This window comes from Cyprinodon tularosa, unplaced genomic scaffold (assembly GCF_016077235.1).
Source record: "Cyprinodon tularosa strain WSP-4 unplaced genomic scaffold, ASM1607723v1 ctg394, whole genome shotgun sequence".
Classification (NCBI taxonomy): Eukaryota; Metazoa; Chordata; class Actinopteri; order Cyprinodontiformes; family Cyprinodontidae; genus Cyprinodon; species Cyprinodon tularosa.
In genome coordinates this window covers 684,637-700,740 of record NW_024039112.1, presented here as the reverse complement: position 1 = coordinate 700,740, position 16,104 = coordinate 684,637, and the positions used below count along the sequence as shown (strand labels likewise).

Genomic DNA, 16,104 nt, shown 5'->3' with positions numbered 1-16,104 from the left:
GGACTTCACCATTGAAATTCACCAGAGCTATAGTGAAACTGACAATGCCCACGTGCATGGCAGCTGGATGTTGGAATACATCGGGTAAAAGTGAAAAAAACATTAGTTATTTCACCTTTCCAATTCATGATCCTGAACGGAGCCGTTCGTCGTTGGATTGCCAACCTGAGGATGGAGGATTTACCATCAAACTTCTGGCCAGAGAAAAAACTTTTGGAAGAAGAATGTTTTCAAGATAACTTGGATAATAGCGCGTTGTGACAAACACCAGATCCAGCACTGGGACTTGATCAACAGCCGATACCACACCGTGACGTCACAAACCAGTAGGTGGCAGTAGTGTTCTTTGACAAACATGGATGCCTCCAGTAAAGCTCATTCACATGAAAATTACTCTTGATTAAAAACATTTATCATTTATTGAACATTATGTAATAATTTCATATTTAAAGTTATATAAGAAGTTGTATTGTGAATATGACCGGACTTCTCTTTTAATTTGTTGAGCCTTTTTTGTGGCGACCAAACGGATGCATCCAATTCTCCTCCACACTCATCAACACATCTGTTTCTGCCTTAGATAAGCCATATTTCTTACTGTCTACCCTGCGGTTGCCATTGAAGCTCCATGATCCTGAAGGAAAGTCTCTTGGTTCTTGCTTGTGTACGCCAATGTTGGGTATTTGGCATACTTACACTTCTAGTACAGATCCTAGGCAATGTTTTTTAAATAAGACCCCTGGTTCTGTTCTGGGTCTCCTGGTAGTGGAAAACTCCAGCAGAATCCCCACAGAAAGATGAACCATCTCCTTTTACAGGAGCTGGTGATGAGGATTAAGAAGATGAAGCTCCTGTCCTTCGTATTAATCTAATTCCAGCTGCTTTCATTCAGGATCTCCTTCTTTAGTGAGGATCTGACTTCAGAACCAAATGCAGGAGATAGAATGCGGAGCAGGTCCGTCTCCTGCTCCATCTTTAAGGACATCAACAGAACCAGGAGCTGCACCAGAGTTGCCTTGGTTTCAGTTTATCTGAACTCTGCAGACATGAGGAAGCAAAGCTAATGTGGCCTGGTTTTGACAGGATTCTGGTTCTGTTCTGAGCTTGTTTCTCAGAAGGAGTTTGTGTGAGAAAGAGGAGCTGCTGACCCAGATCTCTGCAGCTGTGGGTTCCCCCTTTGTGGGCGGAGGTTTGTTCATGTGGAAAAACTGCTGATCTGCTCAGATCCGTTCCTCTCTTCATGTAAAAAAACCCCAAAAACCTTGAAATAAGAAGCCTTTAAAGCAGGTGTAACCAATTAAAAAATCAGCGGGGTCCAAATAAAGAAAATCAACAACCAGTAAAGGTCAGGAGACATTTTTTATTATAATCTGTTTTTTTAAACAGATTGTGGTGTTTATGCATCCATGTTATGCATTGACTTTTTAAAGAGAAAATGTTTCCTTTTTAAAATCTAAAGTATTTTTTTTTTTCAGTAGGGAACAACAATCATTCAGTTTGGTAAATAGACAATTTCCCGATTCACATATTTTTATAAAACACCTGAACTGACACTTTTTTTAATTATGGCTTAATGTTCGCAGTGGGCTTTATGCTGCCCTGCAAGGCTTTAAACCTGGGTTTGAATGGAGGCAAAGCCATTCTAAAGCACATATCAAGGAGCTCATTTTGAGCCTGGATCCAGATTTATTTTTGATTCTGTTCACGGTGGAGAATCCTGCTTCACAGCAGCAGGTTGAGCCAAACATACTCTAAATGTGCAGGGTCATCTTTGAGCACCATTTCACTTTTCTGTCACCAGTTCACCACAGTTCTTCCAGTAGTCCACACTTTCTCTGCTCTCTCTTTCTCATCATCTTCTCCTTCTTTCCCATCACCCGGCTCATCACAGGTTTGCCTGCTGTGTCTAAAAGTAGCAGCAGCAGCAACCCAGACTGACAGCAGCTCATTGGCTAATTTCTATCATGGGCAGCCTGGTGCCGAAAGCTTTGGAAGGCTTTACCAGCAGCTGAAGTGAAGTTAGACACTGTTGTCGAACAACATGCAGTAATTTATAAATGTTTTAAATCGGGTTGGATTAGCCAGCAGGTGGGTCCTGATCCAGACCGCGGTCCGCTAACCTGTGACCTCTGTTTTAAAGCTCTCCTGTTCCATATCTGCTCTTTGTTCATAAAATCACAAGACTGTCTTTAAATGTAGTGAAACATTTTAAGTCCTCAATAAATGTCCTGCAGTCTCTGATGTTTTGATTCACGGTCAACATTTTAAAACCCAGAACCTAATGTGAGGATCTGTACCTCAGCTCTTGGATCTGTATTCCGGTCATGTTAAGGTTCTCCTTTCTGTCTCCTTTCTGCAGCAACAAGTCCTCTTGCAGTAAGATCGCCATGCGCCTCAAGGTGCTGCGGCGGGACGAGGTGATCCGATCCACCTACTGTGACCTTCCGGTCGCCACGGCACCGACTCAGGAGTTGATCCCAATGCAGGAAGGGAAAACGCTGGATTGTCCGGACCTGCAGGACATCGCCAAGGTGTCTGAAAGCGAGCCGACTGTCAAATGGTACTACGAGAATTCGGTGAGGCAGCAGCAGGTTTGGAACCTCTCTGACCCGGCTGGTTGTGGGTCAGCCATTAAACATGTCGCTGGTTCTGCTGGGTGAGTTGACACCTTTTCAATCTGTTCTCTAGAAGTGCTATGAGTACCCGTTTTGGGATAAGGACCGGGAACAGCAAAGAACCCGCCTGCGGTTCTACACCATGCTCACCACATATCAGGGTCTGTACTTCTGTACGGTGCAGTACCAGCGGAGAGGCAGGATGCTCAACTTCACCAGGAGCATCAACGTCTCAGCCATCTGTAAGTCTGGAGCTGCTCGGATTCAGGTGGGAGCAGGTGGACCCCTGAAGGTAACCTCTGCTGCTGTGTCCTCTTCCTGCAGATCCTTTAAGAGTGCGCAAAGAGCCCACCATCCTCCATCCGACCAAAGACAAGGTCTTCTCTGTCAGAACCAGTAAGTGGCTATCAGACCGGATCAGACCTGATTTGATGAACCATGACCCAAATATTCAGGGCTCTCATTTATAAAACATTGTGTAGGAACCATACTTGAACTATATATGTCAAAAAAATTAACCATAATTATCTTTGTGTATTTAAATTAGACAGCTGATCAATGTTATTAATTGTAACCAGTGGCAACCAGTTCAGTTTAGTTTATTTCTACAGCACCAATACACTACAGGCGTCATCTCAAAGCACTTTATAGAAGTTTTCTATCTAATAAACCAGCTGATTACATCCAGTCCTTGACTGCACGATTCCCTGCTCCTATATAAGCATGTAGGGATATTAGGTCTGCGCTTTGCAGTGTGTTGTTGCCTCTACAGCCATCCGTCACACTGAGCATGCATGCAGCAAGAGGGGAGAGGGAAAAACTCCCTATTAACAGGAGGAAACCTCCAGCAGAATATGGCTCAATGTGAGGGACGTTCTGAGGCTGACTGGGGTTCAAGGAGACAGAAGCAGTCATAGAAAAAGAACATAGAAGCCCTAATATATCAATACATTCTATGTTAGAAAAGGTAATGATAAACTAGCTTCATTGGAGGCTTTTTCTGGGAACCAAACAATGAAGCAGGTGATTTATGAAGAGTTTTTAAAATAAATGTATTGATCTCAAAATGGAAAACTTCACTTCTGCATTTAACCCATCCCCTTGAGGAGCAGTGGGATGTTACCGTGCGTGCAGCACCCGGGGAGCAGTTTGGGGTTGGGCGTCTTGCTCAGGGGCCCATTGTGCCAGTCTGTGGCAGTTGAACTCAGAACCTCTGGGACCCAAGAGCAATGATTTATCCACTAGGCCAGTGTTTCCAAACCTTTTATTGACTTGTGCTCCCCTTTGGGGCCATTTTGTCTTACCCTTAGTTCCCATAAGTATTGATGATTGTCCAATAGTGCAACGTACAATAACTGAAATTAAGACTATTTTACTTAATCTTTTAATTTGAGGATTTAACTTTAGGTTTTCCATCTAAAAGAAAAAAAAATAAATATATATAAAAAAAAAATAAAAAAAAATAAATATATATATATATATATATATATATATATATACAAACATATATATGTACATATATATATATATATATATATATATATATACAAACATATATATGTACATATATATATATATATATATATATATATATATACAAACATATATATGTACATATATATATGTATTTTTATGTATGTATGTATGTATGTATGTATGTAATTTATTAATTACAATTACAATTACAATTAATTTGTATGTATGTATGTATGTATGTATGTATGTAATTTATTAATTACAATTACAATTACAATTAATTTGTATGTATGTATGTATGTATGTAATTTATTAATTACAATTTCAATTACAATTAATTTGTATGTATGTATGTATGTATGTATGTATGTATGTATGTAATTTATTAATTACAATTACAATTACAATTAATTTGTATGTATGTATGTATGTATGTAATTTATTAATTACAATTACAATTACAATTAATTTGTATGTATGTATGTATGTATGTATGTATGTATGTATGTATGTAATTTATTAATTACAATTACAATTACAATTAATTTGTATGTATGTATGTATGTATGTATGTATGTATGTATGTATGTATGTATGTATGTATGTATGTATGTATGTATGTATGTATGTATGTATGTATGTAATTTATTAATTACAATTACAATTACAATTAATTTGTATGTATGTATGTATGTATGTATGTAATTTATTAATTACAATTACAATTACAATTAATTTGTATGTATGTATGTATGTAATTTATTAATTACAATTACAATTACAATTAATTTGTATGTATGTATGTATGTATGTATGTATGTATGTATGTATGTATGTATGTATGTATTTTATTAATTACAATTACAATTAATTTGTATGTATGTATGTATGTACATACATACATACATACATACATACATACATACATACATACATTTTTTTTACTGACCTCATTATTTTTGCACAAAGACGATTGAAAACCGCTTTCTTCTTTCGTGCCGAGTTACGATCCAGCTGAGGTTCGGCTGCTGCACTGGTAGCTCTGGTTCTGACTATTTTCTGTTTCCTGTCAGACACGGACGTGCGTCTGGCCTGCAAAGGCCTCCTTCCTCTTGTCCTGCACAACACTTCCCGGGAGATTTGGTGGACGGTTGACGGGAAGAGAGTGACTGCAGCCAATGATCGCTTCTCCCAAATAAACAGGTAGAAACAGAACAAACCTGCTTCTACTGGCAGATTTCTAGATATCTTCTCTGGAAATTCATCCAAAGTTCAGCTTTTAGACCTGGTTTTATGTTAGAAATAAAACCCGGAAATGAAACATTTACATGCCTGCGGTTAGTGCAAAAGAAAATCGAAATAAAACTGCAATATTGGTTTAAAAAATAACCGGCGCTTTGATTTTCTGTATGATCGTTCACCGCTAGTGCTAATGTGGCACATTTGAAGCGGCGTATTCAAGCAAAGACAGAGATGTCAGATAGATTCAGGAATGTTCTTTTGTGTCTGCGTGTTGCAGCCTGGAGAAAAACGATTATGGTGACCTGACAGAGGAAAGCGTTTTGGTGATTGAAGACTTTCAGCCAGAAGATCTGAAGCGGGAGTTCAACTGCTCTGTGAGAAACGCAAAGGGCTTCGAGACCCGCAGAGCTCAACTGCAGGAAGAGGGTGAGGAAGACTCTTAAGGGGAAGGAGAATCTAGCCCTCCCAATCTTGTGCGAAATTCTGTTTCCCCGTGAAAATCTGTTCCCCCTGTGTCGGGAGCGCGCATTGCAGCCAGAGAGGCGGATATGACCATTCTTAAGGCGCTCCTGATCATTTTTCGGTAAAAACAGCTCATATAATCATCTCAACTTTGTAACATCCATTTTAATCGGTTGCTCTTTTTAAAAAATTGAAAAATAAATACATTAACGAGGTCTTCTTACGCTGTTTTGTGTTGTTTTTTAAACGCCAAGAGAATCGGTATTTCTCCAACTTTTGTCCCTTCAGCCTGACAGAAATAAACGTCAGTCACCGAACACAACAACACGTAGTGTATTTTAAATTTTTCATTGCTGATATAAGAGGATGGAAACTGGCTGATAGCAGGGCACACAAATTAAGACGTCCTGCGAAGATGAGAGCAGAATTTCTGGTTAATCACCTTCTAATGTAAAATATGACAGATTACTGGATTAAGGACATTTATAGTATACCACATCACACATATCAATTTTAGAGAAATTGGAAACAGTTGCTCTTAATTTCCCAAAGATATGGGAGCAGGAGAGGAGAGAATGGATGTTTCAGCTTACTGAAATAATCTGTTCCCCCTCCATAACAGGGGAAGAAATTGATTTACCTGCAAGTCTTAAACTGTGCTTATTCCTCTTACCACCAAGAACAAATCCTGTGGATTTGGTCATATTTACTCTTTATTTGCAAAAATTAAAGGGGGGGAACAGATTATTTCAGCTGCCTGAAATAATCTGTTCCCCCCCCTTTAATCCTGATCATTTTACCGAAAAATGATCAGGAGCGCCTTGAGAATGGTCAGATCCGCCCCTCTGGCTGCAATGCGCGCTCCCAACACAGGGGGAACAGATTTTCACGGGGAAACAGAATTTCGCACAAGACCTCGGCCGGAGCAGGGTAGAGAGCGGCAGGTGTTAACCTTAGGCTGTGTTTGCTCCCAGTGTCGCTGCCCACCGTGGAGCTGGGTTGTGGTCTGGGCATCACGCTGCTCCTCATGCTGCTTCTCTTCATGATTTATCACGTCTTCTGGCTGGAGCTGCTGCTTCTGTACCGCTCCTGGTTCGGCACCGACGAGCGGCACACAGGTGAGGCGTCCATCTGGCCTTTTGTTTTTCTGTTGAATGCATTCATCTTTCACTGTTATGTCTTTCTGTGTTGGTGCTCAAAAGCTTTCAGTTTTGTTCAATTTTTTCATGTTTGATCTTTTTTTAAACTCTAGATGTTCAGGACTTCTTAAGACATCATACTTAAAGAGCAGCTGCGCTACTCTGTAAAAACAATCTAGAAATAAGTAACAATTTCTTAAATTAAGTGCATTTATCCTTAATTTGAGCAGATAAACAAGATTATTTACCAATGGAATGAGTATTTTTAAATAATAAATAATTTAAATAAGATAATTAGATAATATGCAATTGAAATAAAACAATGAAGTTGTGTTTTCTTATTAACTAATTAACTATTTACTTAAATTGTCTTGTTCGAATGACAAAAATGCCAGTTTTATGTCCTCAATGCAAGAACAAATGCAGTTATTTTAAGAAAAAAAATGACTTATCTAGTTTTTGATATTTTCCAGCATAACATGTCGCTACTTAAAGGGGAACACTGTTTTGTTGTTGTTTTTTTTACATTGGTCTCTTGTTTTTACGTTATTACATCATGTTCTACTCACACATATTATTTTTGTGTCATTTGAAGCTGTTCTGAAGATATTCGGTTAGGTTATATCCAAGTATGGGCAACGACTTGAAGGCACAAACTAAACTGTTCATAATTTTTCATTTATGGTACGCCAGCATTCATAACATGTAGGCGAATCACTGTCCCCCAGACATCCGCCGTTATATTTTTTATATCTATATTTTTTTAAAACAAAGCGGAGCGTGTAACAGATCCAACGTCATGGGTATTTTATGCAGTAAAGGTTTTGCCACATTTAATCTTGCATGAAATTTGCATGTAAGTTTATTATCTGTTACGATCAGAACAGTTTTAAAAAGAGTTTGACGCATTTAAAGAAGAAAAAAAAGATCTTCCTGTTTATAGAGACTGGAAAATTTCTGTCATGTGTCAGAAGCACAAACGCAGGCTGTGAGGTTTTTGTTTGAACCACATGTTGTTGGTGTTTCCTGTTGCCTAAAACCCCAGTTTAGAGAGAAGTTGTACTTTCTTCTTACCTTTACTTTGAGTATAGTGTAAAAGTTTTGTAAGTTTGGGTTGGAAACGATCTGACTTTGCAGCTTCAGTTCTGAGGAAATTGCATAATTGAGATTATGTCAAGTGATTCAGACCCCCCCCCCCCCCCCCCCCCCCCTCTGTAATTTGAATTTATTCATTCTTTGCAATGTTTTTGCATGTCTCTATCACTTTATTTGGATTTATGATTATACATATGCATATATATAGACTTATATGTATATATATTTTATAAGAGTTATATGTATATATATTTATATTATTTTGTGTGGTTTGTTGTGTATATATATATATATATATATATATCAAAATGTTTGTATATCTGGAGTGCGTAACAAAAGTAATTTCCCTCTGGGATTGCGTAAAGTATTTCTGATTCTGATAATCAGACCTCAGATCAGATAAAGCAAGTTTCCTTTGACTTTATATAGACAAACGGGTGAAGAAATTTTTCATACTCATGTTTAGTCACTGAAGCTGTTTCCCTCTGTGTTCAGATGATAAGGAGTTTGACGTCTACATCTCGTACGCGAGGAACAGCGAAGAGGAGCAGTTTGTTCTGTCAACGCTGCGCAATGTTCTGGAGAACGTGCTCGGATACTCGGTGTGCATCTTTGACAGAGACAGTCTCCCCGGAGGCAGTGAGTTCCTTCATCCCTTATTTATTCATCTGAACCACACTCACACTCATCCCCCATTCATCAGCACTTCATCCTTCCATCTTTCTCTGCAGCCATTACAGATGAGACACTGAGCTTCGTGGCTCGCAGCCGGCGCCTCCTGGTGGTCGTTAGCCCTGGCTACGCCTCCCGGGGCTCCCAGGCCCTGCTAGAGCTAAAGGCTGGGATCGACAGCATGGCGCTGGACGGGCACCTGAGGGTGATCCTGATCCAGTACAAGCCAGTCCAGAGACAGAGCTTGGTCAGGGAGCTCAGGAGGGCCCGGGTTGCTCTGGCGCTGGTCCGCTGGCAAGGGGATAAGTCCAAAGAACTGACATCTCGCTTTTGGAAGAGGCTGAGAGTGGAGCTTCCTGTGAGGAAAGTTAATGGGGACGGTAAAGGGAGCAGTAGAGAGGGGGCGCTGCTGAGGCTCATCAGTCAGAACAGCACAAACTCCCAAACGGGCCTCATCAGTAATGAAAAAAAACCCCAGCAGAAAGTCTTTAGCTCTGCAGCGTAGCGCAGGCGACGCTTCTGTTTTTGTTCCTTCAAAACTTAACTGTTGTACATAGAAACAATATTGAGCTGAAACCAATATAGTCCTCAGTGGTTTTGGGAAGGTACAATCTAAGTCAAGAATAAATTAAAATGTTCATATAATACAGCCGTTCCCCAAGTAGAGGAACTCATAAAAGAAAAGTTTGGGAACCACTGCTGTAGTACATTTTATCAGCCGGTCAAGTAAGAACAGAAACACTTCTGGCCTATTTAAAGCTTATCCCAAGTTAAACCAAAGTCTCTATCAGTTGGAAATGTTGGGATGTCAGAAGAGGAGATGTTTACTGCAGAGGCCATCTTAAAGTTCAGGATAGTCACTTTTACTCTGATGGTGTTTGGGAGCTTGTTCCTTCATGGCAACATCTGTAGAATACTTTGTGCTGAGGTACTGAAAGGACAAAGGTACAAGAAGATGTTCCTGAGAAGAGCACAGAGGTGGAAAAGGAGCATATGTCTCTTCTTAGCGTAAACACCTGCTGCAGACCCATAACTTTGTCTTAGGTACTGTTAGAGATTACTGTAGATTCAGCCAGCTATGGCAGCCAGAGGGGGAGTTCGGGCTGGATGGTCTACTATATAATCAAGGTTTTTAAGGAGTTTCATTGTTTTCATGACCTGCTTAGGGATAATTGTTGCTCATATCAATTGCTGGGATTGCAAATCAGGCTGGCAAAACCTGATTTCAATGATGGAAAGAGAAGAATGGAGTATTTATCGTCCCTAAGTCTCTATTCATAGCAAAAAACGGTTAATCAGAACATTTCAGGGTTTTTCTGTTCATGTGGTATTTGACAGTATTTGTCAGTAAGTATGAATGTTATTTAAATAGACTGGATATTGATTAATAGTTAGCATCATGAATAATGGGTAGAGCTGCATATCATCAGCATAAAGCAATATCTGGAGTAAAATAAGCAAATAAGACCCAAAGATCAGGAGATTATTAAGAATAAATCGGTAATACCAAGATTCTACCTCATGGTGGCGCTGAAGGAGTGTCCACCAATCTGTTTAACAAAAAATTTCTTTCTCACCCAAATATGTTTTGTTTACTCGTTAGCTTAAATGTTCTACCTTTCTACAGTTCTTTAGGTTTTTACAGTTACCTAAATGTTTTACATTTTGGCGCAGGACTTTTAGTTTGTTTGTGTTTCTAAGTTGGAAAATTAAAAATATATAAGCTTCATCTGCTTTTGTTTTAACGTAAATCAGCCCTTTGTTCAGTTTGAATATTTCACTGTTGATCCTTTTTGAATTCTCTCGGCAGCTGGATTTTGAAGCGGAGCCGGATTGAAGTTGATCCTGGTCTGTTGGCTCTGAGAACAGTCTACAGGATTTCTGGGGTTCAGATGTGTTTTCTCAACCACTGATCCAAATTGTAAATGTTAATATTTCACACAGTGAAATGCAGAGATTTTCATGATTGTAAAAAAAAAAAAAAAAAAAGCCAGAAAAACAAAACACTGTGCTGTTTCTAAACAATACAGCTTCAAATCTGAACTGACCGCTAATATCACTGCAGCAACGTTTGAACCCGTCTATAGAAATCCTGCCAGCAAGGCTAAAAATCCACCACATTACCCAAATAATATTTACTCCTCAACATGAACATGATTCCACAGGAGACACTCCTCCCTCTCCTCAGCTCAGTGCTCCTCTCATGTAGCTTCTGCAGCCTCCTTCAACTTGGCCTCATTACCCAATCAACGAATCGTCATCAATCACTTTCATCTGCTCATTATCCTCTTATGTCCAGTATGTTTTAAATGCAATATTTAGTGTATGTTATGACAAGTATGAATAGTCAATTAAAGCTAATTTAAAAGTTTACATTTAATTTCACAAAAGGAACCTTCCAGTTTGAACAGAAAGGTGATTATATGTTCTAAAAGTTGTGTTGCATAAACATGTTAATGTTGCTATATGAGAAAAGATGTATTTCTGATCTTTAGTATGAATTGGTTTTGTTTTTGTCACCACCTGTTGGCCGTTAGAGGAACTTTTTGTATATTTTAGTAATTGTTTATATATTGTGTTTCCTTTTATTGATAACATTTCATCTTACCCTATGAGAACAGAAATCAACATAAAGATAAAGGACGGTGTCATCTGTATAGAGTAGCAGTTAATGAGGAAATTAGTGAAAACCTGACTCTTAATGGGGCTTAGTCCACTGCAAACACTGCCATTACTGCAGGTTCTTAATGCCCACAGTAAATCAGTTATTCAAAATTATTTTTCAGGTTAAAAACATCCTATGCTGTTTTTCTAATTCTTAAACATGCTATGCTGTTTAAGAATTCGACAACTCTGTATTGTTTTCCAAGAAGGGATTCTCAACTTTGTAATAAGATGAATATAAAAAAATCATGTTTTTTATTGTTTTTTTCATCATGTTGTTGCAAATAATTAAATAAAATTTGCATTTATTGATGTTTTCTTCATTGATCATTCACCTTTTCTCAGTTAAAGTTTGCAGTTCAAAATTAAACTTTTTTTCTTGAGTTGAATCCATTTGATTTCCATAAGTGGATCTTTACACTCATTATACTCCACAGGGGTCATGGGAGTCCAGTTGCCTGAGAAGGCTTAACATCGTGACACCTTAAGTATTTTGAAGGTGTTGCTTTAGAAACACGGAATGCCAGAAATGTGCAAAAGGAATATACCTCTTCTTCATTTGCAAAACAAGAGCCTGCCAGGCATCTTTCCAATGAACCAGTAAAAGCTTGAGGTCATTGAGTCTACTGCTTATTTGTTTTACCTTAACATCGTGGACAGGGATTTTACGGAGTGACTCGCAGTGCTTTCTTCACTTTTGAAAGCTGATCAAAGATGTCGGCATTGCTGGGTTCACCACATTCTCACAGATAGAACCAATATGGAGAATATCACCATCTCTACCAGAGGTTTGACTGGATGACGGTCGCTTTTAGTGGTACTTCCACCTATCCACAAGCTTTGCTGAGATGGTGTTCTGACAGCGCACCTGAGTGAGGCTAGCCTCTAGAGCAGAGGTCATGGATTAGCGGACGGCGGTCCGGATCTGGAGCCACCTGCGGGCTAATCCGGACCCAACCTAATTTAAAACATTTATAGATTACTGCCTGCTGTCCGATGGCAGTGTCTAACTTCAATTGCAGCGCTTCTCCTGTTAATATGGTAAAGCCCTCCGGAGCATCCAGCACCAGGCTGCACGTGATACAAATTAGCCAATGAGCTGTGTCAGTCTGGGTTGCTGCTGCTGCTACTTTTAGACACATCAGGCAAACCTGTGGCAAGCCGGGCGATGGAAAAGAAGAAGAAGATGATGAGAAAAAGAGAGCAGAGAAAGTGTGGACTGCTGGAAGAACTGTGGTGAACTGGTGACAGAAAAGTCAAATGGTGTACTCAAAGATGACCCTGAACATTTTTAGTATGTTTGGCTCAACCTACGCCTGTGAAGCAGGATTCCCCACCATGACCTTAATCAAAATTAGATATCGATCCAGGCTTGATATGTGCTTTAGCATGGCTTTGTCTCCATTCAAACCCAGGTCTAAAGCCTTGCAGGTCAGCTTAAAGCCCACTTCTCTCATTAAACCATAAAAAAGAAGGAAAAAACAAAAACAAATGGCCAGTTAAGGTGTTTCATACATTATGCGAATCAGGAAATTGTCTGTATACAAAACTGAATGATTATGATGATAAAAAGTCGATGTATTAAAATGGATGCATAAACACCTGCATTTTATTTCAGTGTTAAATTATGTTTAAAGTAACAGATTATAATTATAGATTTCTCCGGACCTTTACTGGTTGTTGATTTTCTCTATTCGGACCCTGCTGATGTTTTATTGGTTACCCCTGCTCTAGAGACTAACTGCAGGAGATGAAAGGAGGAGAGCGGTGCATTAGGGAAGCCGTCTGGTAGACGGAGCAAAAGAGTGAGGTAGAGGGGGCAGCTGGCCTGTGTCTGCACTGGAGGTAGGACGACGAAACAGTCCCTTAAGGGCTAAATGAAAAACGCCTTACTTAAAAGCTACCCTCAAACCTTTTAACACAGTTCCTTACTTCATCCTTTGTGAATATTGATTTCTCTATCTTTCATTCTCATTTTAAAAACCCTGTCTACGCTGCCTTCTTCACTGTAGGTCACAGCAGTATTTAGTCCATGGGTGGATGTCCCAACATAATGTAGACAAAATTTAAGATTTCTTATCTCCTGTAATTTTCCCTACGCATATTTTGCAGGCGTAACAGTGATCTAATTTAGCCAAATTTGCGAAAATTGCACAATTTGTTTCTAAATTTGCTATCTTTGCCTCCCTCAGCTTCGCATCCCTTTGAATTCAGGAGCTTTCCTCTACATAATGATAAAATAGAAACCTGCTACAGCGGTACATTCGAATTACACTTTAATGGACTTCAATCATATCCAATTGTCCTACTGCAGGTGATCGATTTTTTTTTTTAAGTTAAAAGTGTTTGCTAAAGTTATTGACTGGGTCATGTTAGGGGTGACTTTAACAGAGTTCATTGGTGATGTGAAACTGTTTGTGTTTTTAGATGGCTCTCTTCTTTCTTTGATGTCTCAGATCTGTCAGAGTCCATCCTGCTGTCAATGAAGCGCAGTCGACGCCTTCTCTTTGTCCTCAGTCCAGAATTCCTGGCAGAGAAGAGCTTCAGCCTGTTGGAGTGTCGCTTGGCTCTGTACCTGCAGCATGGCCACCAGGCCTCCGTTGTCACAGTGATTCACCGCTCTGTCAGGAAAATTCCCTGCATGGAGGTTGCTCAGCTCCGTCAGGCCTCGATCTGCACCGTGACATGGCGTGGCAGTCAGTCAGAACCTCGCCGCTCCCGATTCTGGCTGCGACTGCGGCTGGCACTGCCCGTCAGGCCCCTCGCTCTGGGTAGAAGGATGATTGACAGCACATCATCTCACTCTGACCTTGCAGCTCTGGCGTTACAAAGAGCTCAGCGGATCCGAAAGCAGAGAGACAGAGCTGAACAGAGACGGACAACCAGTAGGACATCATCTACCCAAAACTACAGAGACCGAAAGACTCTTTCCAGAGGGAGGAGCTGTGTAAAGAGGGAGGAGGGACTGTTGCCCAGTAGAAGGTGCTCAGGATGCACTGGGTTTGTGGGTCAGGCGGAGGAAAAACAGGTAGAGCATGGGGTGCAAACTGAGATACAGCAGGTCATATGTGAGAGGACTGACAGAGTCACAGAAACAGACTGTAATCTCACACCTGACCCCGCCCAGAAAACAAATAATCCCTCCTTTTCACCAAATCCCACCCCCAAAAGCAATATTCTCTCCTCTTCCTCTGAGCCCATCCTCGCCAGGAGTTATCAGGAAACCAACGAGAGGAACTCTATCCATCAACACGATGTCGTTAGCTTGAAGACCTCTAATGAAATGATATCAGTGAGACAGAGAGAGGAGATTATGCCACCTTCACTTCCAACAGAAAATCCTGTCTAAGCCTTTTCAACTTGTTTTTTCTATCATATATGTCACAATTCAATCATAAACCAAAAAAACTCATTGTTGAATATATGGAGCCATTAGATCAACGTGAAAAGCATAGTTCTGAGCCATTGAAAGGATGCTTATATGAGAAAAAATATGATCTCTGTTTTAAGTTCTCTTTAGAACACATGCCTCAATGGTTCGGATTATATGAGGACTGATATTTCAGTTTCTGAATTAAAAAAATGTTGTTGAATGTATTGAAAAATGAATTGTTGTCCATAACAGCAGTGTGGGACATTTCTTCTCATTTTAACAACACAAAAGAAGTCGATGGAAAAGAAGAAAAAGGAAGAGTTCTTAAAAGCTTTTTTAATGATTTGAACACATTGTGTTCTTAACTGACACATTATTCCTGGAGGCCATCTTTAGCAGGTTTTCATCATCCAATTAGCCTCCGTATATTTTTTACAAGCAAAGTCTTAAAAGAGAGATAGGACCGAGGGGATGAATGCTTTGTTTCTGTTCACGACTGCAGCAGCTGCAGGAATCTGTTGGTCAAACTCTTTTTGTATGAACAATTTCTGCATGTCAGCTACCGTCTGTGGGTCGAGTTAATCCTGCTTTTTATTGGAGACAATTAACCTCAGAGAGCTGAAGGTGAATGTTATAGAAGCTGTGCTTCTTTGATTTTTACCCTGCATGCAATACATGTCCTATTTCAACATATCCTTTTAATGACTTCATCCTGATTATAGTCCAGAAATTAGCAGAAGCAATTATAAAACTCTTATTTGGATGATCCAAAGCTGCCCTTACTGCTGTCGGCTCCAGGGGGCGCTGCTGCATAGACAAAAATAAAAACCAGACTTTAAGCTTTCCCCTCAATCTATCATGCATGTGGATGGGGGAAAAAATTATTGTACTAAATTCTGAACTGACCAATAACACAAAACCATGTTAAGATTTAAGGTCTCTGGAATCCTTCTGTTCTGGAAAAATAAAGAAGCAGGAACTTTGTTTACATCCTACAGGAATTGGTGTTGAAACTTTTATCAGATTGTGGATGTATTTCCAGGTCAAGAGGTTCATACAGACTTGCTCACCATTAAATGTTCAGGCTCAGTTACTGTCACATATCTGGGCTCGAATAAAACAATGCTGGATTTTTTAATTGGTCCCTTCTGTTTCTTTTGCGTCAAACATTGCAGTGGTGTCTAAATGTAACTAGAAGAAATAGAGATTCCCTTTCAGATCAGAGAATGGAAATTTTTGTTTAGTCTTTTTTTTTTTTTTTTTTTTTTTTTTAGATAAACAGGTTTTAATCAGTACATCATAGCCAGGCTGAACTTTTATAGAGATCTGAATCTCTTTGAGGCTTTAGCTGATAATTACACTATAT

At 39.5% G+C, this 16,104-nt stretch overlaps 1 protein-coding gene across 5 annotated transcripts in view; it reads left to right on the top strand.

The window, feature by feature from the left end:
* Positions 1-15,410, top strand: part of LOC119791542 (interleukin-1 receptor accessory protein) — a 28,165-nt gene extending 12,755 nt beyond the window's left edge. For 2 of the 5 annotated variants that reach the window (XM_038297692.1, XM_038297693.1), the window contains exons 5-12: positions 2,360-2,576; positions 2,689-2,857; positions 2,940-3,011; positions 5,165-5,294; positions 5,611-5,759; positions 6,770-6,913; positions 8,525-8,668; positions 13,822-15,410. In XM_038297692.1, the coding sequence (XP_038153620.1) occupies positions 2,360-2,576; positions 2,689-2,857; positions 2,940-3,011; positions 5,165-5,294; positions 5,611-5,759; positions 6,770-6,913; positions 8,525-8,668; positions 13,822-14,714 (1,918 nt within the window). In that variant the 3' untranslated portion in view covers positions 14,715-15,410. Of the gene's footprint in view, positions 1-2,359; positions 2,577-2,688; positions 2,858-2,939; positions 3,012-5,164; positions 5,295-5,610; positions 5,760-6,769; positions 6,914-8,524; positions 8,669-8,760; positions 10,661-13,821 lie in introns of those variants that run through there. The other 3 variants (XM_038297694.1, XM_038297695.1, XR_005281874.1) reach the window with 2 other exon arrangements.
* Positions 15,411-16,104: the final 694 nt, after the last annotated feature.